This window comes from Folsomia candida, unplaced genomic scaffold, assembly GCF_002217175.1.
Source record: "Folsomia candida strain VU population unplaced genomic scaffold, ASM221717v1 Fcan01_Sc001, whole genome shotgun sequence".
Taxonomy (NCBI): Eukaryota; Metazoa; Arthropoda; class Collembola; order Entomobryomorpha; family Isotomidae; genus Folsomia; species Folsomia candida.
Genome location: NW_019091193.1, coordinates 24,280,314 through 24,308,205, shown reverse-complemented (window position 1 = coordinate 24,308,205; position 27,892 = coordinate 24,280,314). Strand labels below are relative to the sequence as shown.

At 42.8% G+C, this 27,892-nt stretch overlaps 1 protein-coding gene across 1 annotated transcript; it reads left to right on the top strand.

The window, feature by feature from the left end:
• Window positions 1-6,277: 6,277 nt before the first annotated feature.
• On the top strand, window positions 6,278-22,010 carry LOC110844917 (sex peptide receptor). Its single transcript, XM_022091250.2, has 6 exons — window positions 6,278-6,362; window positions 8,187-8,725; window positions 19,345-19,758; window positions 20,055-20,341; window positions 20,874-21,165; window positions 21,248-22,010. The coding sequence occupies exons 3-6, from the start codon at window positions 19,348-19,350 to the stop codon at window positions 21,461-21,463; spliced, it is 1,206 nt and encodes a 401-aa protein (XP_021946942.1). The 5' UTR covers window positions 6,278-6,362; window positions 8,187-8,725; window positions 19,345-19,347; the 3' UTR covers window positions 21,464-22,010.
• Window positions 22,011-27,892: the final 5,882 nt, after the last annotated feature.

Sequence of the window (27,892 nt, the reverse complement as noted above, 5' to 3'; positions counted from 1 at the left end):
TTCACTTTCGTACTTTAGGACTATTTAATAATTTGGAGGGAGGAAATAAGTAAATTCGTCATTTCATGTATGTATGTAGCTAATAAGATGAGTTTACCAGGAATTTAGCACCGAAAGAGGAAAACATTGCCAAAATCCAGCTGTCCAAATTCCACATTTATTTTCCTCAGCTTAAGCCAACTTCACAACAAGTAACTCACTTTATAAATCTGATTCTTGAAAATAAAGCAGCCTTCAGACCACCTAAGCTTTTTCATTAATAAGCTTGTGCACAGAAATAAATTTTCTCCTCGTCCTGCTCTCCATCGTCCAGAGCTCACCCACATGCGACCATCATAAGCAAAGGAAGAACTTACAACTCGGAAGCTCATTGGCGTTAAGCAGCTCTACAAATGTACGTACACTCCACACGTTTAATTAACTTTGATCGAGTTCAAAGGAAATCCTCCCATCCATTCGTTCAAGGATGAGCAATGCATGTAAATAAATGTTTACCGTCGTCTTCGAATAATCCAGGCTCAATTGAACCAAGATTTAGTTATTTCACATCTTCAGAACACCAAGTATGATTATGAACGTGCCTCAGTGTGTCATCCCCTCACGAGAAACAAATACATATATAAAAACAGCAAGAACTTAGTGGAACAATATTTGACAGAAAAAATGTACTATTTTCGCAAACAAAGCTTTGCCACATTTTCATGAGCGAACATCAAAGAGGTAACGATCTTTAAAAGAATTCCATAGTGAAAGCGGAGTCACATGCAGAGTTTTACGTAAGACGCAGCAGCCTGCCTCTGCATACCTTTGGCTGGTTGACTGGGTGACTTGGGTGAGTGAGTGACTGGGTGAGGAGGAAATGGTGAAAGTTAGGGAAAGAGTAAGCCAGCAGCAAAGTGCTTATGAGTTAAAGAGGAGAAAGTGGGTAACTTGACACAAATAATGGCTCACATGCCGTAAATTGTCCAGGGAAGGAAATTACGAGAAGGAAAATAATACAAAACTTTCCCACCCAGCCCTCAAACTCAACTTTGAATGGGCTTCGTCACAGTTAGAAAGTTAAAAATCCCCGTGAATAACTTGTGGAGTGCTCCTCATGACTCCATCAATCCAACACATTCGGCTCCTCGGCAGCACTTGATCTTGATTGATTGCCAGCACTTTAGCAGCCCAACTTTCTCCAAATGTGGATTTTATATGGTAATGCTCCCCCTCACAACACACACACCACCACATTTTTCACTGGGCAGAACTCACATTCTATTCTGCAGCCACTTTATATTATTTTACTCCAGCCTCCTCATTTACAGCTCAGCCAGACCCTCTTCTGCGAATCACTCTGCTAATTTATCCAATTTATTGCAAAAGTATGTACCATCTTCCATGCCGACTCATGATTCAGCTCAACCCAATTTCGAATCTCGTTGGAAAATTCGAATTCATCGACAGTAAGCAATGCTTCAATTTGGCTACTACAACCCCTTCATTCAACCGTCTCTCTTCTGTCTAAGAAAGTTTTCCAATTTTAAATTCAGTAATTGAGAGAAAAATATCGTCTTCTGTCGAAATTGGCACTCTTCACGTTGCGCATCTGCTGATATGTGTTACGCTACTGCCAGATTGTGAAAGGGCAGGTCGAGAATAATAGTTGCATAATCATTGTTTTCCCCTTACACAGATCGACATCATGCAGCTTGTCAATGTGACAAACAGATCGTTATACAACAGCAGACATGGTAATATTAATTTAATTTAATTTATTAAAAAAGCATGTGCATAGACTTGAGAAGATTCAATTTCTACCAGTGTTTTAGACTGCTCCATCAAATAAAAAATGCTTTCGACACTTTGAGCGCAAGTATCATAGTACTTTTATTGCTCATGGGACAGGGACGAACGACACGGTCTTGCAACACGGCGTCTTTTTGAACTTTCAAAATCTAATTGATGTCATGTCGTTCCATTTCGTAATGTCAGGCAAATGTCACGGTTGTGCAAAGTAAAAGTAAACCCGGTTTTCTTGTTTGATTTGATTCTCCAGCAACTCGAATGGAACACAATTATCTCGCTGTGTATGATAATATCATGTCAACTCATTCGTACTGCTTATGGACCTCTCCTCCACGTTCCATGGTCATGTAAAGACTCATAGAACACGATTTCATCCAATGTTGCAGGGGGAAATATATATGCACGTTTTATTATCCAGCTTATTTCTTGGGACGGAGGAGCTGGTGACTCCTTTCACCAGCATACATAAGCATATGAACATCATACCTAGTCGTCATTATTGTCAGGCATTTCTAGCCTAGAACATAATGAAACTTCGTAATAATACTTTTATCCGTGATTATCTATGTATCATACATTTGCTCTCATCAGCCTTTCATTATCTCGGGATTAGCATTCTGATCCTGTTGCGTAATGTCCTCATTACATGGCATTAAATGTCATTAAAAATAAAGTTTTGTGTAAATATGATCCCCTCGGCTGGTCTTGCCCTTTATGTTACGAAATCTGATAAAATAATTATAATCCCGACGTGAATGCATACATTTCCTGAGTCAAATATGAATTTATGTTTGTCAACCTCGCAATATACAAACAAAATTCCATGTGGGCACATGTGGAGGGCACTAAAAACGTACTAATGTGGATATGTACCAGTTCTTCTTCTGAATCGTATGTTTTAGTATTCATTTATTTGCGGTGGTTGTTTGTGGACTTTTGCCAAAATCTGGTATTTTTGCAGTCCGGAGCCAAACACCCACCTACCGGAGGGAGGTATGAGTGAGTGACAATTCATTCTTTCGCCATCTCGTCCATCTGCACATTAGTGTTTCTTCTGCCGTCTTAGTGTTTCTCACGGGTCGGGTTCTTGCAAATCCGAAACCCGAACCCGAACCCGATACCACTGATCCGAAACCCGAGGACAACCCGAACCCGAAGAACCCGAAACCCGTTCGCAAGGACCCGAACCCGAACCCGAACTAGCAGATCAAATCCGAAACCCGAACCCGAAAACCCGAATATATTTTAATTTTAATGGGTGGGCTGAATTTTTGGAAACTTTCAAACCAACAATACTATCTGTAAATATGGCCAAGGAATTATAATTAAGCACATTTCTGCATAGTACATAATGCATTTTAAAATGTGCTGAATTTTAATTCCTCGACCACAATAATGCAATCTCAAAAAATCGACCCTTAATTTCCATTATTCAGAAATTTGTAAATTAGTTGAAAACTGAACATGATTTTCAGTTTCAAGTTTCCAATATTAAAGTATGCTCAAGCTAACTAGTTAGCAAATTTTTGATAAAAAAATATATTTTATTTTAATATTCAAATCATAACACTAATTGAAGACACTTGTGAAAAGAAGTTGCGACAATTAAAAATTTGAATTGTTTACTGAATCACGGCAGCATAACCGTCTTGGCAAGTGTGGTCAACACTTTAATTTTCTTTTTTAACCTTTTCGCGTTCGTTGTGACAAAAAATTCTTGTTGATTCGGGTTTCGGGTTGTTAGTCGGAACCCGAACCCGACCCGAACCCGAAATTTTGAGATCAGATTTTTCGGACCCGAACCCGAACCTGAAAGTTTCGGGTTCTGAAATTTCGTATCCGAAGCAGGACCCGAACCCGAATCCGAACCCGAAACCCGAAGTAAGAACCCGAACCCGTGAGAAACACTATGCCGTCTGAATAAAAACACAGCTAGCGGCCTTTACTTTGTCTGCACGATCTGCAAGAGAGACAAGTTGGCTGGTCCATTTTTTGGACATATTCCATACGTCATCTTTCTTTTATTTCTTTGTACTTGGATAAGTAGGTGGTTAACGGATGCCAAAGCTGCGTAAAGGTGCTCTGTCCAGACGATTTTATTCCATTTGTTTTGGTGGACACGTCACCAAGTTCAACTCCTGAGAAATTTTAACTGACAAAGTCCTCGTAAATAAAAAGGGAAAGAAAGCAAGCCAACATCACAAATGAAGATGTCACCGTGTTCATGACTCATCAGCAGTTTTTGGCCACCTCGGTTCAGCAACTCTACGCTAATTAATCGTACTCCCTTCCACCATTTTCATGGCAAATCTGTCCATCTGGTGTTGGTTTCTTTCCCACAAATGATGAAACAAGTGATGGAAACCAGAGTGATGAAAAAAAGTATTTGTTGTAAGAACAGACAGAACCAAAATCTTGACATGCAGAGCACACATCTCACCCAGAGGCCAAATACGTAGGAAGATGATGAGTCCCTGTAACGCATACTTTTTGTGATAAGCTGCATTTTTCTCTGCTCCGTGGTGGGTGGTCCATACATCCACCCGTGCAGCCCGTGAAGGACGACTCCACACAGCTGCCAAATTCCCTACAGGGCGTCTTAATTAATTTGGAGGCGCTTTCCCCAGCCTCAGATTTCAATTAGAGCATGCTTTCCCCTCCTCATCCTACACACACACACGTTCGTATTTGCACTCTCTTCATCGCCTCCTCCCTCGTTTACATTTTTTTCATTTTCCAAATACGAGAACTCGGAAAATTGATCTTTCGAGAAAATGGATCCGTTTGTCTAGTTGCGGATAAGTTTTACTTGGGTTTTGTTGTTACTAATGCACTCGGTCGAATAACAATAACAAACAAGTGAATTGACAACACAGTAGAGTTGGATTTTATGTATACGAAAGCAGTTTTGTCGTTTAATTGGCTCTGAAACTAAAGACTTTGGAGAATGCTTATGAAGAAAGAGCAAATTGCGAATGTGCTGAATCAACAGGAATTGCGAATTAGTTTCTGAGCAATAGGGAACGATGCTCGTTTTGTTGGATGAGTTCATTGTTATTGTTCCATTTAGCAACAGGAGGAGATGATAGCAAAACAGGGCTCAGATTACACGACACACATTTTCGACATCGGGAGGACATTTTCATTTCTCAAAATCCGATACCACCGATTCCCACACCGTCTTGTCTCCTCCTCCTCCGCCTCCTCCGCTTGCATGATGTTCAGACCAAGAAGGGAGTGCATGTTGATTTAGGCTACATACGTTGAAACGACTTTCAACTACACTTGTCTCATTTCAGCAGTTTGTGCAAGAATTTATTGGAAACATGACCCAATCCGATCACTTCCTCCTCTACAACCGAACGCAATAAAATAAAATAAAAGTTCTTTGTGCCTCCAGACACACATGGGCTCACTCATCCTTATCCAAGCAGCAGCGGAATACATGTAGTATGACCATTGAACGAGAATGGGATCTTTCCATATGCGGAAAATGTAATTGCCCATGTTTTGTACTTTCCTCCAACCAAACCAGGAGCAGTGTAGTGATTAGAGAAAACCATCATAAAAACGTAAAAAGACTGCTCCTATCCTGCGCCCATTTCGTTCCCAAACGGGACTGCTTTACGATTATGATCTGCGTATGTACGTATGCTCTGCCAGAGTGCGGAGAGAAATGAACCTGCACTTTGAAAAAGAGAAATCCAGTCCGGCCCGTAAACAGCTTCGTCAACAAGTACTGGAAGACATGCATGAATTACCGGAGTGGTGGATGGAACCAGAATAAACAATGCACACACAGCCATGCAGTAGCACGAGAGGAGAAAGCTGTGCCATGTGAACACATCCCACATTTGCATCCTCCTCGCTCAAGTCTTTGTGGATTTGCCCCCTTAAGACAACAAGGCACACAACAAGGAGCGAGGAGGAACTGGATCGTTTACGTCCATCCATCCGTGCTTCTGGCTGAAAGGTGGAAAAATCTATAAATTTTGTTAAGCATTATCCAAGCCTTTGGGAAGGAAGGAAGGGGGTCTGGATGGAGGAGAGTGATTATTTTTGTCGTAAATGAGTGAATAAACAGTGACATCATGGTTGGTTGGTTGAATGTGGAGTGAGAGAGGAACGCCTATATTTGTTTTCTCTACGACGGTGAATTCCTGAATATCATTCTCGTAAAGTTATCTCGCCCAATAAAGTCTTAATCGTTCCCAACGCAGCCAGACCCCACGTTATTATTATTAGCAACAGACCAGAGCAGTTAGTTAATGAACATGTGGGAATACTTACTTGTTCCCATCAACATTAAGCAGCCCTGGAAAATGATGGTTGGTTGATGAGTTTGTTGAGATTATTTGCACAGCTGTGCAAATAATTATAGAAATTTGTGGGGAATGGCTCGAGCTTTGGAGGACGATGACAATTTATGGACGTGTGCCCATCACTCCTCTGCAGGTGATCATCCCCAGTTCACTAGCAAACAGGACGGCCTACGTTACGTGGTGCTGATCTCAAGAGATGCGATTGACAGCGAAACTAACATCTCCGTCCGAAAGAGCCAGCGATGAAAGGTAAAGTAAAGAGAAAGCCAATACAAATAGAAAAATCAGTGCAAGTAAGCGAGAGGAGTTCACCATTCATTATTTGTTGCTTCCTTCAATCGAATCAACAACTTGCCTTCTTGGCGACGTTTAATAAGTAACGAGGTTAATGTCACGACACGATCGAGCTGATCAGAAATGATTACTGAAGCAGTACGTTCCCAAGTACGTATATAGCCTTCCTTGACACATGGACATTATTTCATTCACGCTCCTCTTCTCGACTCTGCTCCTCGAGCGAACCCTTTGGCGTAATTGACAAGCTTAATGTTGTAAAGCAAGTTATTGCTGATTAAAACTCTGCCCACATTTTTCTTTCGCTCAATGAAACACCATTATGCGGATAGCCAACTGTACGCTAGGCTTTAAACTACTTAACAGTGTATACAGTAAAAATTGACAACTAAATTAAAGTGCGTCTTAAAAATTAGAAGAAATGTCGTCCTCCATCCACCCTTCCTTTTGAATAAATAGCCACATAAATCCGCATTATTATTAGTATTTCACATCTCATCTCAATGGTGCGAAGCATTATTAATTCGTTTTGGAATTTGTCAAGCATAAAGTAAAAATGGGACCCAACATCCCGTTTGGCAGATGCCTCTTAGATTAGTAATGCTCATTGAATTCCAGCCGCACATTTTTCTCTCTTGCGTTCACATTGTCACTGTTATTTTAGGTGGAAGAAACGACACGACGAGTTGTTGCAAAACTTGAAAAGGACAATACTACAAACGTATACTATTCTTTAAATACGCAATTTATTTATATATTCGTCCAGAATATGGAAGTTTTCTGTTTCTAAATGACGCGTCGAATCAATAATAACTGTGATTGGACACTCGTTTCGTGATACACAGAAGCAAAATATTTATCAGATATAATTTTATTTTTAAAATGACAACAAAACATATTTGCTGAGTGAATGGTTGCATTGTGAGGAATCTGATGGGACGGTTTTACGCCGCAATTCTGGGAACTTGTTCTCTTGAGTCCACTCGGAGAAAGTTTTCAGTGTGAATGAGTGAGTGATGTTGGATAACGAGGCAATAATTAAATAGGTTGCTTGCACCCACACCACACCCTCCGCCGCCCTTGTTCCATGTACTCACCCACCAACCAGCATAAATATGTTCGGTTGGAGAATTTCCAATCTCCCAATATTTCCCTTGACACGTCGAGTCCTTGGCTAAATATAGGAGGCGATTTGGTGGCTGCTGACAGCTCCATGATTAATTACGGACAAGAGTTTGTTTAAATATTAGATATTCAGTCAGTTTTGCAAGAATGAGAAGGAGCCTGTGGGCTCATATTACGACTACAATTTCTCATTTCCTAGTCCTGCTAGTTCTTTCTTTCAGACGAAAACTTTTAAAACTTGGACTTGTTCCTTCAACGCGACCATTCACAACATTCGCTAATTGAAATTTTGACTTCTTTGGGAAAACTTTTTTCATAAAGTGCGAGCTGTTGAGACAAAACACAACACTTGAAACTCCTCTTTTTCCTTATTTATTGCTTGAGACAGAGTAATGCCTGGTCGTATATTTTATACGAGAAGGAGAATGTGAATGGATTACATTACATCGCATCACGACTAGCTATATGCTTACTTGGGTGCAGTTTAGTGTGAATAAAAGGCTCGTGTACACGTTGATTGAATCTGTAATGTGATTGCTAATCAACTTAATTCAGCTCTTCGCACAGAGAAAAACTTCGTATAGAAAGAAAATCACAGGTTTGATGATACCATGTCAGTCAGTCTTGATTTCAATTATTATTCCCAAATCTCAGGTTTTCATGAAGGAGAATTTATCATTCGGCTGGTGCTGGAAGTTGCCCTTCTTTGTGTGCAGCGAAACCTGAGACAGGCCCACGGAATGCAGAAGAGTTCCTCCCGAAGCCAACCCGTCCCAACACCATTCTCCAAGTGGACCATCGTCACCGCTACTGCTACCCGGATAGAAGGAGCAGAATAAGTCCTACAACCCCAAGTTTTGGCCCAGTCAGTTCGACAGTGTCCGCTCCACAGGCATCAACCTAGCATTCTCTTCTCCAACTCGTCTCCTTTATTCCTTCTAAAAAATCATACTAATTTTTTTGCATCCACTTTAAAAGTTTCCCGTGAAAAGCGAAAAGTAATCGCCGTACCGAAAAAAAAAATCCTTCAAAATTTTTGCAAAGTGGTGGAAAATGTTGCAAGAAGAAGTATAATTAGTGAGTGTAATAGCCTCTTGAAGGATTTGTGAAGTCCTAACATTTCCAATTTGAAGCAGAAGGAAGAAAGTTGTATTGTTTTTGTTCCGACTCGGTCAAAAGTTCGCAACTTTAAGGTAAGCAATAAGTATTTGCACAAAGTACCAAATCACTTATGCAGTTGAGACTTGCAGGTTTTCTGCTCAATGTTGAAATGTTTTGCGTCTCGTAAATCAGTCTTTGAATTCAGTGTGGACGTCTGTACATATGTAGAGTGAAAGTGGAGCCGATGTGCATAGAAGTGCTTCAGGTTCCGACTTTTTGGTCGTAAGAGGATTCCATTCCATCCTCTTTGCACACACGGTGAGACGACAAAGAACAAATAGCAAACAAAATAAAATGTAAGGGAAACAAATTACACCGTTTTATGGTTTTAAACTTTAATCCGGGTGCCACTCTAAATTGAGCAAACAAGCACAATCGAAAATCTCGGTCGTTCTCACCGTCCTGCTCAGTGCTCATACATAGATTCAGCCAGATTGAGACGGGGCGGAGAGGGATTAGTGCTCGCTGCAAGTGTAATGAGATCCTGAGGGATTAAATTAGAAAGACAAGTCTCAAGAAGGAGTCTCACTCACTCCGTCACTTTCTCCGATGACGCCCATCCACGTCTGCTTACCATCGCTTGCGAAATTTCATACGAAGGCAGAGAAAAGTTGTCGCAATTAGTGGAAAGCAAATCTCGAAAGTTGAGTAAGTGGTGTGTTGTCGCTTCCTCACGCGTCGTCCTCCTACGAGCAGACAGGAATGGTTTGCCTTGTCATAATTAAATATACATGGCAGACAAACATTCAGTATTGACACAAAATTTGCCAAGTAGGAGGGGTGGAAATTATTAGGGCATTTTTCATCATACTAACGCTCCTAGTAGGGCAAACAAGCCTTCTAACTCGCAGTTTCAGAGTCTTATATTCCCCCATGACGTATATAACCCGTTAGGTTGCTGCGTTTTCGTTACCAATTTTCACAACTATCGCCATTTTATGATATTAGTAAAATTTGATTAAAAACTGGAAAGGGAGTGTCTCAAAAATATTGGTTCAATAATTACTTGTGATGGATATGGCATGGTAGAAACCTTGAGGCAACATATATTCTTTAGGAAAAGTCATGCAATAATGGAGAAAAATGCTACAACCCAAGTACGTACGTGTATCCGTCTGCCCGTCTCTGTCTGTTTGTCAAGGTTAATTATTGTCTCTTTGAATTGCCATGAGACGGAGGAAACTGGGAAGTTGACGTCGGATTCTCTCAATTACGCAAACTCTTTTTTCAAAGTATTTGCTTTCCCCTCATCTCGTTTTTGACGATTGTAAGTTATAGCACAACACAAACAATTCACAAGGCCATTTAGTTTCCCAGCTTGTGTGTGATATGCCTACTCGACTCCTTATCAATAACTTTTTCAAGTCTACCCTTATTTTTTAACGAGAAAGCTAAAACAAACGAAGCTCTCGTGCTCACCTCCACTCAACGAAATAAATAGACTAAAATAAATAAGACTCCCACCACCAACTTTCTTTCTGAGCATATTGCAATCTTAAACATGTACACTCAAAGATTATATACTTGGGCTTTGCTCTCCGTCCTGTTTGTCGTAATTTTCCAGTGCTTTTGTATAATCATCAATTTCTATTCTTCCCTCGTCCACCTTTCTCGGAGGAAGTGAAGGTCGTAAATTAAAAAAATAATTTAAACATCGTTTCATACTCGTTATGCAAATTCCACTTAAAATGAGACCTCGCACAATGTGGGCCTGGTTATTATTGCTCAGCGAGAGAGAGAGGACAGAAAGTTTGCTGAGGGTCTAATAAAAAAAGAGAGGCAAACTCCACTGCTTTGATCTCCGCTTAGATTACGGGAGGGGAAATCTCTCTCCTGTTGCTCTTCCGTCCCCTCCTCCGCATATTTCAAATCCTCTTGAATGGAAAATTCAAAATCAGGGCTCACAAAATATTGTTTCAAAATTCCAATGTAAGCAAAGGTTTTTTATGCGATTCGTCTGACGTATCGTGGTTCAAAGTAGATACATATTTTTTCTTCTTTGCCTCAATCAATCAAAATGTAAAGGTACAAAAATGCTGAAAAATTCCAATATGGTTTCACAATCTCTGCGATATTTCCTCAACCTGCATAAACTTGTTAACCACTCGAAATCTTGTCTTCTGGAATACCAAGAACACGTATGTTGCAGGATGAGTATTGGCTTGACTAGTTTTTGCTTGTTTGTGACTTGAATCAATGGGGCGAGCGAGGGAGAGAAAGGTTGGAGTTGCAAGCAATATAAAAGTCTGTTCCCTCACTAGACTGCACATGTTTACCTGTTTGACATGCAGACTTGCCTTGTCAAACTCAGACCGACAACTTATTTATGCCACAAATCTGCCCAACTTCAAGAACCAGTTCTCTGAATTTCCCTTTGGAATTGATGGATTCGTTCCAGTGAAAGCATGGAAATGTGCTACACTTTTGCCTTAGTAGAAATTACATTCATGAATGATCAGCCCTTTTGGCGACAAGTCAATCATTTCGTCCTCAGGAGAACTGAGACTAACGAGGAATTCTTTAACCCCAAGCTTGAAAGGGAAGTTGCCTAATATATTCTCCGACCTTGTCGGGTGGGATGGCCATCCTTGCATTTTTCAAATCTGGAGGAGAAAGCAATAAAGGAAATGGATCGGGCCACTAAAGAGTATCTACAGAAAGACACGCATTCTGTGTGCTCAGAGTCACGGGCCTCACGTCGGAGCACGAATCTCGGCCTGTCATTTACATTCAGAAGAAGGAGAAAAGTAACTGGTGGGTGGGTGGGTGATTGAGTGTAAGGTAAACAAATCAGGGAGTGTCCCCCTCCTCCGATATTGACCAAACGTTGCTCCCTCGCATTTTCTCCTATTTTCTCCGTCTCTATCCATGTGTCTTCTTCCCATTGTTGTGGAATGAAGTCGCCGTTAGCTTAACCCACTCGTCTTATAGTCAGTCAGTCATTCATGTCCGGGATATGGTGGAATCTTCATCCAAGGTGTGAATAGGTAGTATCTGTATTTCAGTGCTGTCCATCATAGAGGAGGTCGCGTCCAGTCCAATTCCACACCCTGTCGCGTATCCTACCCACAAATGGTCAAGTATTGACTTTCACCCAGACTGTAATCTCCTCCGCCTCATCATTGCACGCCATATATGCCGTGGCGCAAAATACACATAAGTACATAGACACAAATACTGCTCATAACTCAGACCTTGGACTACAAAACCATCCTCCGCTTTCATCTTTCTTTCTTTTTTTCACAAAATACCGGACACGGCCGTACCGCCAACAAAAGAGCTTTCCCAACAACTCGACGACTTTCCCATTGTTCTCGACGTGGGCCCAGAGCGAAAGAAAGGGAGAGAAGGAAAAGTTGGAGATACGACACGGCGCAGTTCTTTATTTCTTTTTCACTCCACACAATCGAATGATTTGAACAGGTTGGATATTCCGTTGAAAACATCATCATCATCATCGTCATAAAGTCATCACTTAATTATGAGTCGGGAAAGCTGTCAGTCAGGCCGTGGAGTGGACTTGCTGCTTTCTCTCAATTTACGAACAGTGCTATACATACATTTATTATATACATATCTACCTACGTATATAATCTGTGCATTGCTATATGCCTGCCCTGCTCTGTTATTGCTATATGTCAGCTATGCCTCCCTTTCATCACTCATCAACCAACCTTTCACTTTTCACAACTCTTTTCTTCCCATTCACTTTTGAGAACCGCAACTTCTTGGCCTCCGCACAAAGAGGGACGAAGGAAGAATCGGTGGTTGTGTGATTTATGGAGACTTCTGCTCCGGAAGGGATGCGGTTGTCAGGCTGCGGAATTCGGAAGTGTTTGCATAGAGTTTCAATTAAGACTTCCTCTGCTGCCTAATGGGGAGGGGGCAAGACACCCACTCTTTCCAGGCAACGAGGGAAATGGACAATGAGTGTGTGTGTGTGTGATTGATGGCTATGCAGGAAATTAGCCAAGGTTAGCGTGAGTGACACTGTGGAATTCTCCGACGTCACTTTCAAAGCGGAAATTATTGGGTAATTAATTTTGGGAACACAATCCCACTCAAAGTCCCGAGTTGTGTAGGGATGCCGACCTTTAGCCTTCATCATCCCTCTCTCATTTAAAAGTGGTGTCGTCGTCGACATTTTGCATGGTGCGAGGTTCTCAGAAATTTATTTTCAACTCATTCTCAAACTTTGCTGGAAATGAACAATGGGCGAAATCTTCATCTACACGAAATCTCTTCTTTGTCCACGGCCCACGCTCTTTACTTTGCTCAGTGGGCCATGGGTTTCCTTCCTTCACGGAGTCTGCGACATGCATGCTTTCACCTAACACCACCATCACACGACTTGTCTTTCACGGCAGAAGAGGGACGACTTTGCACTCCGACGGGAACGTACATCACTAAGTGGTCGTAATCATCGCTAATAATCATACTTGTGCTCGGATAGCGGATGGTGAGCCTTTGGGACGGCACTGCTGGTGGCCAACGTGACTTTGGCACAAATGGGGAATTTAGTCACAAACTGTCATTACAAGTAAACCTTGGAGGTGGTTCTGCTGGGGATGAGCTGAGCGGATGCTAATCCTTACTAATGGCGAGGGAGGGTAATACATATGGAAAGTGGCAGCTGCTTTATTCCGTCCAAGTAGCAAGCAAAATAGTCAATAACACTGACGCTCCCGATGCCATCACTCCCCAATCACTACTGCATACCATTCATTTATCGATCGACGTGTTTTTCCGTCCATGTTGCTGGCATTTGTTTCAAATCTGGTTGGAAAGTTGAGAGTGAAAGCACATTGAAAAACTAGCCGTACTTTTCATGAAAAAAAGTCCAACTCTTTTGTACATGGATATGTGTACAAGTTTCATGCGATAAATTGATAAGGATTATTGATTCAGGGAAGGATAATAATACACCGTTTTGTCCCTCTGTTTGTGAGGATCTACATACATGCATCCAAGCACAGAGAGTTGACCAGAATATGGAAAATTGTAAAAAATTAATAAGTAGTGCTCCTTGGCAGATACGCCCACCGACAACTTCGTGCCGTGTGCACCACAAAATTCCTCTCCAGTCCTTTGTACGACAAACACATGGTGACCATTGCGACCAAACGACCAACATTGACAGAAACAATGGTACGATGATAGCCCACCCAGTGGCGCACGTATTTATCTACGTGCGTATCAGTTGCATACTTACAGATATTCCATACAACCGTCCTATCAAACCAATCGCTAACAGGACAGAGCTTGTAATGCGGCGTGTCCCACCCTGGAGCTGTATTGTTCCTCTCTCTCGTCCACTCTGGACATGAAAAACAAACAATAAAAAGCATAAAGGTTCTAATCTCCATAATCGGTCTTGCTCTCCACCAGCGTAATGGCCAACGGTCCCTAGAAATTTACACAGAGCTCGCAACCCCTAATTAAGTTTCCGGTTATGGTATTCAAATTTGCGCTAGGGTACCAATATTTATTTTCGTCAATCGGCATGATCACAACCATTTCCCTTTCAGTTTTATCACCACATATGCATCCGACCCACTTCTGGAATGGAGTATGAAACGAGAACCACATCCACCAGGGAAGCATCGACATAATATTCACAACTTACAACTGTATGGCTGTTCGGTCATATCCATTTACATGCATGTGCAACACCACCGCTTTCTTCTGCTCTTGGGTGGCGAAAGTTTTGGTGTGACAAAGTGGATTATGTGATGCTTTTTGTCGCAAAATATTAGAGCGGAGGGAATGTAATAATGTAACGACCATTTTTATTGAACGGGTGTTCTCGAGTTTGTTGTGGTGATACATTGATATTGATGCATTGACCGGTGACCTTTCCACTCTCGAGAGGCTGGCTGTTGTTGGAACCCCCAAGTTGACTCCATCCAGCAGACACACACATCCAACTTTTGCTGCTCGAGTCCAACTAACTGTCCAACAAAGTTCCTTGGTGTGCAACACTTTGCGGGTGAGCTGAAGATGAGCAGTTCACAAGAGGGTTGAATGTGTGTACAGCAAACAAGAAAGCAAAAACCACTCCTCCCACCAGCCCGAAAATATTTTCTTCTCCCCAACTGGCCCACCTTCGAGACTTTTCTGACAAAATTCTTACCACTATTTCAGGACACATCACAGCAAGGAGTGAGAAAATGGAGGTTTGGTAGCCGTGTAGGTCACGTATATGTTTTGTTTGTTTTTTCCGTCAAACATCAAAAACCGTATGGGATATAGGCAGGGTTCGCTACCCCGGGTTTTTGTGGGTTGGGGTTTTTGGGGTTTTTGTGGGTTTTTGGGGTATCAAATCTCCGGAAAAACCCTAATGCTTAATGGGGTTTTTGCGGGTTTTTGTGGGTTTTTCCGGGGTTTTTGTGGGTTTTTCCGGGGTTTTTGTAAGATTTTGAGGCAGATTGAAACAAAATCCCTTAAACTACAACGTAGATCATTGCTAATTAACTTTTCTGCCTCATCTAGAAATTTTGAGAATTTTCATTTGCGACTTGAATTTCCAAGTATCATTGCATATTTCCAGGTTTACATGTCAAACATGAATTTTCGATGTAATAGTCCAAATCAATGATAACGGTTAAAATTGCATGTTAAAATCGTATATTAAATTAGTTTTTCTCTAATAAATAATTTTAGGAATTCTGGTTCAACCTGCCCCAAAATCTACAAAAACCCACAAAAACCCACAAAAACCCAAAAACCCACAAAAAACCCAAAAACCCCGGAAAAACCCACGGGGTTGGGTTTTTCTACAAAAACCCCGGGGTTTTCCGAACCCTGGATATAGGGCCAAAATTTTATATTGTGGTTTGTGCGAGAGAAAATTACATAAATTCATGGTTTTGAGGATTTACTTTCATGATTCTCATCCTAAATTTTGGTCTGGAGAAAGCATCCAAGACGCCAAGATTGGGTCCCAGGATCGAGTTTCTTTCGTGCTCCGGCAATGTGAGACTGACTGTGAGAGAAGGTGGGAAGGAAAGTGTGTTTATGTAGACAAATTAATGAAACGAGACAAAACTTGTTGTGTTGCTTCTTGTTCGTTCCTTGCTTTCGGACAATAATGGAAAGTGACGGCGGTGCAGTTGTTAGACTAAGCGGTAGATTAATTAACAACTCAAGTTCCCTGGAGAAAGCACCACCACCACCACAGCAGACTTGGTTGGGCTGTAAAGGGCACGGAGCACGGATTAAGACAAAGTTGAGCACCCTTCCTCATATTTTATGTCCTCCAAACCCAAGCGGCGACGCTCATGCATCCATTCCAAAATTTAATACTTCTTTCGGCACGGCCAGAAAATTGCTTTAAAGTTGTGCCGTTCATAAATTGAGTCCGAATTTTATTTTATACGGGCAGAGCACCGTCATAAATCCACACTTATACTCACATACACAACACCTCTTGCTTGGCCACTTTCCCCAGAAGGAGTTGGACTCAAATTGGTGCAAGGTGGTGGTGGGCGAAGGGAATAATGGATCGAGGGAATCGAGACACACGGATAAACAACACGGAGGAAAGTATAAAAGTTCACATGTTTATTTGGGAAACTTTCCCCTCATGCCACATCTTCTTCCAGGAAGACGGAAAAAGATGGTGAGTTTTCAGACAAAAAAGAACAGAGTTTCATCCTCCTCCTCGTCACGGCTTGTCTCTGTCTCTGTGCGTGGATATGTGGGCTTCGTGCTTTCTTGAGGAGTTAAAGTTGGTTGGTTGGTTGGGATGGATCGGGCCATATTTTAGGCTAAGGAATAACTTCTGAGCAAGTAGCATGAGCATGCAACCAGGCAAACTATTCCTCTCTCTCTCGCATAACTATATGAGTCGTGAAATAAGCCAGCTTCAAAATATCTGGGCCGTGTGAGGAGGGAAAGTTGGAAGGAAAGCGAGTTTGTCCCGTTTATGGGTCAGTTAGGCTCATAAACCAGTCCTCTCAACCCCTTCCTCATTCACCAGCCTCGTAAGCCGCCAACAACCCTTGGAAAGTGAGGGGGAGTGGCAGAAGGAGCCGTTCTCTGGCAGGGCTGACCTCCAATTCGGAGTAGGAGGAAGTGGAGACCAAAGGTCCCATTAATTACTCTTAATTGCGTTCATAATCCCACCTGCCAAACCGCAAATCGCATCAATGGTTTGGCTCCATTCGCCTCACAACCACCCAACGTCGCAAGGAGAGGAATGATCTTGGCGATAGTAGCTCAGCCGTCGGAATATTCGTGGCAGTGATAGCGCTCGAGCTGCCCGCTCATGTGCATGTTTTCTCCTATAAATGACTCTGCCCACCAATTTATTTCATGCAAGAAAAAGAGAACGGCAAGGATTATTACAACCCAATTTAGATGAGAGATATGCCAGATATCGTGATTTGTGGTTCACAATCAGCCAACAGTTTTGCGATGAGAGAATGCCCAAAGGTGCTGGCCGTATACATATCTAGCATAACATTACGACACAACATACGTACATGCATATTTCTCTAACAAGTTGTTCTCTGATTCAGTGCAATGGAAAGTTAGTTAGATTTGTATGATTCGCTACCAAAAACTGCAGCCCACGCTCAGTTATTGAGTTGGCCACACACGCTGTCCCGTGACACTCATTTCATGTGATTTCCAGTCCCCACCCATTAACAATAACTGGGATTAATGGAGTTGGTGGGAGTGAGAGAATCCAGTCTTTGATTTACTCGTCCAATTAACAGACTTTGACTTATTATACACGGGGCATAATTACTCGACGCTGCTGCTGCTGCTGCTCTTTGAACCGGACGGAACTGCATGTAGCCCAACGTACGTATGCACAATGACATGATCTCAACACCACAATCGCTCGCACTAAAAAACTTTTTCCAGTCATTCTTTACATGTCCGCATGTAATAATGGGGGAGATGGGAAGATAGTTGGTGAGATGTTCGCCATTTGCATCGATAGTTCCATCCACACCACCACTTTTCCTATTAAGAAAACTTTCCCCCTTCCATGCAATTATGGACACATGCTGCATAAATATATATGCTCGCGATAAAATTACCCATGAAATTACCCGTCCCAACTTGGCGACACATTTGTACAAACAGCAATCACATTTCTCTCTCTGGGGAGAAAGCACAAACTTCTCGCTTCTCATGACTTTCAAGTGAAAGAAGGAAAACAAGTTGGTTTCGTTCGTGATATCGAAACAACAACAGCATGAAGTCTGTCTAGTCAGCTAATTTGCATTACACATTTTTAGCAGAGGCAAATAAGGCTGCTCATCATCACTGAAAGCAAGTAAGCACAAACACTTATGTGTTTATGAGTAGAGAACTTTTTCAGATTTACACACTCAAGTCGGCTTGTGTAGAAATATTTCTGACCACCAGTCCCAAATTGGGAGTCCGACTTCCAATCAAATTCAGATCGATAGTACAGCAAGTGGTTGTATAATTCAAAGTAAACAAGAAAAATATAAGTTATTTCAACGTTTTTCCAAACCCCAATTCGACCAAACCACATTTCGCCTCTGCAAATTTACATGAAACAAGAAGAAAAACAATTTGTTCGTCACTCAAACTCTTTTTATTGACAACTTTCCCCATCACCCTCATTCATTTCGACTGGGTAATAAAGCAAACAAAACTTTCACCACTGGTGCGACCACTTTTATCGTATCAACATAATCTACAACATTTCATTACAGCGGATAATTGCGTGTTGGAGGCAACGAACAAGCCTGGCATTAGAGCGAGAAAGTTACTTTGACAAGGAGCACAGTGTGCCAACTAATTATTCAGCTAATTAATTTTATGGTCAGTTGGACATCAAGATAAAATGTCTTGCAAGACTTACATAAATATTTGCCTTTACTTAACTGGACCCATATTTTATCCTCATATGCATGTTCTTCTTGCTTGAATGTGTGCATTCATTCATGGTTTAGTTTTACTTTGAGTAATCATTTAAGCAATTTTGCAACAAAATCGAGCACATTTCATCCAACAACCGAGGGGCAAATTGCTTTGATTTTATAACTTTGTGCTTTGTAATATGTATTTAGGTAACCATGTTTTAATCCGATTCACCACTGGAGTAGTGCTATGTCAATCCGGATGGTTGAGGTATGACATGGGTGCGTACAATTAATTTCAGGATATCACCCAGTCAGTTGTGAGACATTACTTCCTCACGAGGGCAGAAGCACAATTGTGGAAATCGCGGACCAGTGCGTTATTGTGAAGCCAGCGTTAATCGATGGGTATTATTGTGTGTGCAACAACAAATCCAAACTAGATGGTGACGAATGACTAAAGCAGATATCCAAACCAACGTAGATATATTTAATTTCAATCTGCGGAAATTAACCAAATCCTTGTTATGCTTCAAGTTGATGATACTTGGAAATACTTGGAAATTCGAGTAATCAGGAATTTCGTGCCATAATGTAATCTCCGTTCATACTTGGATGACTTTGTAATTTGCAAATGTTCCAAATTTGCGGAGAGTCGAGACGAGAAAGAGATTGATAGCGCGATGAGCGACTCAAGCTTGAAGCCAGAGTCGATTGAGATAATGGGTTTCGAATTTGAAATCTTCCGTCTCTTTCCATTTCTTCCGTCTTATTCTCATCTGCACCCCTCTTCCTTTTTGCAGATAATGGAGACGGCCGGTGACTACACGATGGAGCTGGACAACAACGTCACCAGCTTTCTCGTCAACGACACTGGTGGCCAAATGCCCAACCTGACCAACCTCACGTCGGATGCGTACTGCAACCCGTGGTTGGGTGAGCTGGGGGCGTGGTACGGGGGAGTGCACGGCTACTCCTCCCTCGTCGTCTGTCTCTTTGGCTGCGTGATGAACCTGCTGAATCTGGTCGTGTTGACGCGGCGAGAAATGCACAACCCGACGAACGCCATCCTCACGGGCCTCGCCTTTGCCGACCTCCTCAACGACCTCGAGTACATGCCCTTCGCCCTCTTCATGAAGGTCCTCGCCCGGCCCGGCTACCCTCCCAAAACATATCCCTGGGCCCTCTTCGTCCTCGCCCACTCCAACTTCTCACAGGTGAGAGCAATTCGTGGGTTCATCTGGGCAGCCGTGCTCTGCTGACCTCTATTTTGGGGACGAAGTTAAGTCAATGGGCTGAAATGATGGAGGGGGAGAGACGGAGACAGTGAGAAATGTGCCACATTCTGTCCATGACAGTAACGGGACAATGGCAACCAGCGTCTTTTTTCCCCTCTCTCCCACGCAAATGAAATGGCGTCCTTTTCGTCTTCTTGTCTCGGATTGCAAGGGGAGAAAAAGTGGTGCAGACAAACATTATTCTTCTGATGCACTTTATTTATGTCATCCACCAGGTTTGTCACACCATTTCGATCTGGCTGACGGTGACGCTGGCGGTTTGGAGGTACATGATGGTGGCGATGCCCATGCAGAACAAGACCCTCTGCACGATGGAGAGGGCAAAGTTGGCGATAATTATTGCCTACGTCTGCTCCCTCCTCGTCTGCATCCCTGTGTATTTAACATTTGAAGTCAAGTGGGTCAACGGGACGGAGGGTGGGGTCAAGTACTACGTCCACTATTCTGAACTCGCCAAAGCTCATGACCAGCTCCTCGTCAATGCAAACTTTTGGGTCTACAGGTAAGTATTAAAGTTTATTTTAGCCCGAGACAGGGCGTATGGAATTCGGTATGTCTGTCTTCCGTCTATGACAGCTTGCGGACACACTACTGAATCGATTTTGACTAACTTGGTCAAAATCTAAATGCGTATACAGATATCCAATAATGTAATTCACACTATTTTTGAAATTGATTAGAAATATCTTAGATTTACAAATGCTGAGTTTTCTAGAAATTTTGTACCGGAGGTTCGAAACAGGGAAACCCACACCGCTTTCTTAAAATGGTCGAAAAGAGTTTAGATTTTGCATGTTTTGACAACTATCGGCAATTTTTGCCGAGAAATCGTTGAATTTGACACAGTAGGTAATAATTGCGTCATATCAACAAAAAATTAGAAGGGAGTCGGACCCTGACTCGGGTTAAATGAAGTCTGCACTGTAGGTTTTATTTTTGGTGAACATACATAAGAGATAAATTATTGTGAATAATAATAACAACAATATGGACTCATTTGCAAGTGAGTAAATTACTGTTTCATTTCGATTTAGCGTGGTGATCAAGCTGATCCCGTGTCTGGTGCTGACGGTGGTGAGCTTCCGGCTGATCAACTCGCTGATGGAGGCGAAGCGGCGGAAGGCTCAGCTGAAGGGCGGAGGTCGTGGGGCGGCGAAGGGAGGCGAGGACGGCGGCGGCGATCGGACCACGCGAATGCTCCTCGCCGTCCTTCTGCTCTTCCTCATGACCGAATTTCCGCAGGGCATCCTCGGCCTCCTCTCCCTCCTCCTCGGCGACGCCTTCTTCCGCTCCTGCTACCTCCCCCTCGGTGACCTCATGGACATTGTGAGTTTCCCATTTTCCACTCCCTCCCCTTATTTACTCACTTTATGCATACTTACTTATGTGGTGTTTCTCTGTCGGACAGGTGGCCCTTTCCAACTCGGCCATCAACTTCATCCTCTACACGGCCATGTCCCTCAAGTTCAGACAGGTCTTCATGGCCACATTCCATCTCAACAAGCTCTGTCCCCAACCGAACACACAAACCACGGCTGTGGCAGTGGTCACCCCCACGAGATCAGCCCACACCACCGTGGTCACCACCACCAATGGGAATATCCAACATAGTGCAGCTGTGTAGGCTTGGATGTACAGGTACCTTCTCTGGTCTCAAGATTAAGCCAGGAGTAGTCAATGTGTCGTCAACTGTGATTTTTAACTCGAACATATGTAATCTTGGTGCTGGAGGAATGATTGTGCTCGACAATTGTAAGAGCTGAAAGGACGAGGCACGGTCAGCACAGTCGCGTAAAAATGAGACGCGTTTAATAATTCATGTTATGCTCAGAGGACAATCTTCAAATAATTTATTATGAGCCCAACTTTCTCATAGTGAATAAGTAATGAGCAATAAGACGTTATGTTGCTCGTATAAGTGCGTCCAATATGCATACATATAATTAAATATGCATCCCGCACTCCCACTACACTCCTTAATCAACACTTCCACTTTTAGTGTGAGAGTAGCAGGGCATTATTCTATTCCATGCACAATAAAATAAATTATGTTTGGATAAAACTAATAAACGTAACCCAATAATATGTGAAGAAACATGTCTAGATTTTATGCGAGAAATAACTAAATTGTATTTTTACGGAATAATAAAAAGGTATATGAACTGAGCAAATTTGACGTGGCACAGTTCCATAAATTCGCATCTTCATTATTCTACTCATGCACAAAGTCCTTTCCAGAAAGTACGTAGCAGATGGCCACTTTGCTAATAATTCGCCCTCGTCGATCTCAGGGAAGATTAGTCTAGAACGGGTGAGAGGAAGAAAGAAATTTCCTTTTATTTTAAGCCCGAGACAAGGGCTTATGGAATTGTCATGCACGTCTGTCTGGTGCACTATAGTGCACGAACCGATTTTGACCAACTCAAATAAAATTCTAAAAGGATAATCTCGACAATGCCTTGGATGAGGTCAAAGATGAGCATGATCGGTTTAGTGGTTATTCCTTCGAAAGTGTGTAGCAAACTGGTTTTTGGAAATGTACAAATTATAGGCTACACCAAGGTTTAGATGTAGTCTGTTTTTCGATTTTTGATCATTCTGCTTCTTTTGCCACTCATTCAAGCCGGTTCAACTAATATCTGCAATGAGAGGAATTGAAATCACGAATGAGTGAATGAATTATGGATTCACAGTATGGCTTCGTTGCTGTGAGTGGAGAAAGTAGCACATCAGTCAGTAACCCAATATGCAGAAATTCTCTGGTGGGGGATATGCCGCGTACGGGACGAAGGATATGAGTGTCTGATGAATCAACTATTTTTCAGGAAATTGGAGTTTTTTCCTCATTTCCGAAAGAGAACAAGCCACCTTCCACTTTCACCACCCAGAGCGACGAGAGAAAGCACATCCACACTTGGATTCGGCCATGATGAGAGGGGAGCACATAGCTCATTGGGATGCTGGTTGTGTTCCTGGGTGAGAACGGAATGATCCACACTGTTGATTTGATACACTTTTCATATCCATCTCCCACCCTGGAACACGGCCGTCCCCGTCCAAATCTACGACAATCTACGTGCTCTCTCACCAACAGTTTCTAGAGACGACGACATGTCACAAAGCGACTGCACCATCTCAAGTAAATAATGAATGCTCATCTACTGTTTCTCAGCACCACTTGTGAGCGAGCCTGTGCGTGCATCATGCATGAACAATGCTGATGACGTCGCATTTGTTATTATTATTTGTTATGTATGCCTCTGCGACCTTGAGCAGGAAGGGAGAGAGGCGTCGCCACCAGTCCTTGGTCGATAAGCTCCTTGCACAAGGCTTATCTCTGCTGCAGTCAGTCAGTCCACTGTGATCTGCAGAAGGGAAGACGTATATAGTGTGAGCAGTAGATAAAAAAGAGGAGTACCTACGTACGCCTTGAAATAAAATCTGCTTTCTCCACGGAAAGCGAGACAGTTGGAATAAAAGGATTTTTGGGTTTTATGACCACGATTTATTCGTCATGTAGTCATAAGTCATGGTGTCATGTTCACGGCGAGTTATCCGATCAGCAGCAGTATATGTAAGTCCGCAGTTCCTCGTACATATTGCAGCCTATGTGTGATATGTAGGGGCATAAGCGAATTGGCGGATGTGTTGGTAGCTTACATGGACATCTTTTAAAGAACGAGCAGATTTAGTTGGGCGACTACTTTCAGGTAAATTTTTAAAAAGTCGACACTTAGCCAGGCTGAAATGGACACCAAAGTGGAGAAAGTGTGGTGGCGGAACACGGGCAGAATAATTTATGTCTCTCCACGTATACTTTGATCCATTAGTGGTCATCCATATTTCAGCTGTCAACACCAGCCTGAAACAAAGTCGGGTGTTATGTAGTAGGTAGGTTCACATATTTGCATTCTTCCACCACCCACACACGCTGGCAGCGAGGTGTATGTGACCAGTTGGTCAATTCGAACATCGACTTTCAAATTGAGTCTAATTTGAAACATTTCCCACAAACCAAGCAAACACAAACTCGGAGGGGAAAGTTGCTGACTTGGATGCAGTTAGCAGGTTGGGAAGACGAGCGAGAAATGTGTGGAGAGTGAGATTCCTGGAGAGAGGCAGCAGCGACTAAATTATCGGTGGTGTTGTCCAGTTCAGGAGAAAGAGTAATAACTCAGCAGCCGTCCCTTTCTCGGTAAATATCCCACAGCTGTCAGTTAACCTTTCTTTTTCTCTGCCAGGCATGGCAGGCGGCTGACTTTCACCGGCTAAAGAAAAATCTGTCCCAATCGACAATTACATGTCGCAATTCAGCCCTGTTTTCCCTTCCCCACTTTGAGGCATTTTCAAGCACAAAAATATTTAATTTGTGTCCTTTCCAGCAGCAGCAGAAGTAGCAGCCGGGTTGATGGAGTCGAGTGACACAACGTGAGATGATGCCTAAAAAACAAATCCCAAACCATCAAAAACATCCGTTCCCTTCGTCTCGCCTTCGTTATACACTTAAAAGTATTGGAAAAAATCGATCGGCTTGATTTCTGCTGTCTCCGCTACTAATCCACGTCAAGCTCTTGATAGTTTTTTTTCAGGTGGTGGGATGCAAAAGTCGGGAGCTGTTTGTCTTTTAGTACTCAAGGAGACTCTGACTCTTTATCTCCTTCTCCTTACCTATAGCATCTCTCTTTGCATGGAACAAGGGCCGACCACCTGCCTGTCCGTGTAAAAGCCATGGATTGCGTAAGAGGAGGCAAGGGATCACCTTATCTTCACCACCACTGCTGCTACTCCTGTTACCATTACCCACCCTTCCATCCAGTATGGTGGATTGGATACAGATAAGCCTTCCGGCTGAAATATCACTTCCTCATTCATCTTTCTCTCCATCCTTCCCATTCCTGTTTTTCCTACGACTACGGTAGCCCGTCCACAACCTCTGTGTATTTCATAGACTTGGAGATAATAGTAATTTGTGGTTTTATTCACGGTTTTCAGCAAAGTTCGTTGGCAAACTGTGGTTTGATTTTGAAATTTCATCATTATATTACCGCGGGATGAGATGGGATGACTTTCTCCTCGCTCACTCCCAGAATGTTTTGTTGCGGAGATGAGGTATATACATACACCAATCCACTCCATCCATCTATGCATGTAATCCCACACTGGGTATCGTGATCTTCGATCTCCATTTCATCCGAGATACACAAGCACGACACCAGACAGTTAAGGTAAACAAGGACAACACGGACGGCACAGAGGTGAAGTGCATGTCGAGCAAGGAGAGCTTTGAAGTGGCATATTTTTTAAGCATAAAGCAGCCACTCCTGCTCCTCCTCCAGCCTTCAACTAGAAGAACTGTACAAGTTCTACAGTTCTTGGTCCGGAAGAATCCATTTCCTTTCCTTCCAGAGGCTGCCTGCCTGACTGCTGACATTTGTTTACGTTCACCAATTGCCATAATTGATTTCCAACACATTTGTTCCCCTCCACGACCTGCATAAGGAACCCTGCGGTGGTCTCTCTCTCTCTCAATTTCACCACCCCATCTTTTCTACCCTTGTGATACATTGATGCTTATTGAAATTGGAGTTCTATCATCAAATGCACACGACGAATAAAGAAAGAAAGCGCAGGCATCCATCAGTGTCACTTGTCGTCGTCGTCGGCGAGAGACAATATGTACATACGACACTGTCCCACTCTGTATGCGGTGAGCGAGTTCATTACTTGTTTCCCTTTTAAGTACATGCATTCAAATTTTTGATGGATACGTTTTATTACAAGCGTATTCGTTCCCTGTCCGTTACACCCATTTATTTCCCACTCCGGGAACAACTCGCTCATTTTGATTAAATAAATCCAATTGGCGAGGTGGGGGGATTGCCTCCCTGCCGCCGTCACTGCTACCGAATATGTAATAAAAATAATGGACGGTGGATGAGATGTCACTTCTGCATCGATATTCTATCCGCACTTATGCATTTCTCACCGTCGTGGATCACATTGTCATCCATCTCTCTGCCGCGTCCCATACTGTTCACATTACTCTCACATTCCGACCTGCGTCTGCTTGTCCTCGTGGAGTGCTCAGTCGTCACTCAATCTCCAAATTCATTTTATTCAGATGAAATGAATATCTCTCAAAATTCCGGTGGTCCTCTCCATCACGTCGTTCATACGAATTTCCATTCTATTGTGAACTGGAGATTGAAGAAATGTCCTCTCGTTCTGTTCAAGTGGAAATGCGATCAATTTATTTCCCATAAAGGAGAACCGGATCAGTCGAATTACCCTCAGTTCTCAGGGTTGATAGTGTCATCATTTCGCGTTTTGGAGGACTGGGCAATTGACACACTCATTTCCTGCATCATCAACACACAATTTGTCCTCGTTTTGCACTCGCCTCACATTCACCCCACGCACGCATCGTGAAATCATAGGTCCACCAAAAGTAAGTAACTGGAGCATCACACTCTCCATTATTGGTTTCCTTCCCACTCGAGACTGGACTTTGGGAGGCAGGTGAGTAAACTAACTGGATCGACATCTTATCATCATCCCTTCCCTTCAAGTAGAAGGAAAATAGATAGAAAATGCTCTCACTCTCTCTCCAAAACCCCGGTCCGGCAGAGTCAGGCAAGCACCGTTGGCCTAGAAGACGAGTTTCTTATTGAGCCAATTGATATCATGAAAATATCCAGTCCAAATGTTGGGGGAAGTAAGCTCATGATCCTCCTGCCTGGAGAGGAGAGTGAGACAGGGAGCTGGATAAATGATTCTCGGTTCATTTTCTCTCTCTTTCTCTTCTGGAATAGAGATCACGGATGACGATAAAATCGTAATGCATCCTGTCCACTTTCCCTCAACATGGCCTAATCCCACCACCACTGAAATGCTGGACTTGGGGAAACACGAGGAATTAATTTCCGTGCCCAATTATAGCGGATTTACTCACACTTCGCCTCCCTTCAAATTATACCTCTGAACTTACACATGTTCCTAATTATGGGCTTGCAAGATAGAGAAAAACTAATTTATCTTTTCGCCCACCAGCCAAGATATTGACGAGCGCTGCTAATTTCGTCAACACTGCTGCATGGGTTGTGTTGCATTGAGAAGGAGCACATTCCGGGAATTCCTCGTCCCAACGGCGAATTTTGACAGAAACCGGAAACATTTCGTGTTCTTGGCTACGAAAATCGGTGTAGTTGGCTCCCAAAAAGAGCACCCTTCCTCGCTCCTCATACATATTTCTTCTGTTCCGGATTTCTGGAAAGTGGTTTCTATTATAACCTAGCCCTCACCCATCCCGTCTCAAACTGCACTTTGGCTTATATACCACATTCATTCATTCGCTCTTTCATAACTCATTAATCAAATCTCGAGGGTTTCGTGCATTTATGGGACACACCGTTCCGTGCGCTTTTGGTGTGGTGAAGAACCTCTGCAACGTAACGACAGTGCAATTTCTGGTCCGAATCGGAGCCTGCTAAGTTAATTGAGAAACAAATGTTTGAATAATAAATCTCGACTCCATAAATATTTTCTCGTTAAAAGACGAAGAAAGTTTCCATTTCCTTTAATTGCTCATTGTAATCGAAAGTAAGTAACAAAAAAGAGAGTGGACGTCGTGCTTTCACCAAGATTCGATTTATGAGACGGTCCTCCGTGCCGAGAGCATTTTATAAGCGATTTATCTTGAAAAGGTCAGAATGTGACAAGAATGTGGCTTGGCGTCGGAGAAGTCCTGGTTTGTGGTAGTGTGGGAGGATGCAGGAAGGGAAACCTTGAGGCAGCATCGGAAGAGTGAGCCAGCATTTTTTCCACAAAAGCCAAACTAAAAACCAGATAGGAATGCATACTGCTTGGGTCTGGGGATGTGTGCTTAGCAAAGAAATTCGCTCATTTCCCCTGCTGCTGGACCCTTAATCCAAAAAAACTCCACAACTCCACGAAAGTATCTTTGTCCACCTTAAAAAGAGGACACAGATGCTGGACAAGGACAATCGGAGCGGAAATTGGGGAACGCGCAGATGGTTGGAATCCCTCATGAAGA

Bases quoted from the DNA above. Each gene is read 5' to 3' on its own strand.
- LOC110844917 (XM_022091250.2), top strand. From the start codon at position 19,348: ATGGAGACGGCCGGTGACTACACGATGGAGCTGGACAACAACGTCACC. The intron at 20,342-20,873 runs GTAAGTATTAAA...ATTTCGATTTAG, and splicing joins GCAAACTTTTGGGTCTACAG to CGTGGTGATCAAGCTGATCC. The intron at 21,166-21,247 runs GTGAGTTTCCCA...TCTGTCGGACAG, and splicing joins TCGGTGACCTCATGGACATT to GTGGCCCTTTCCAACTCGGC.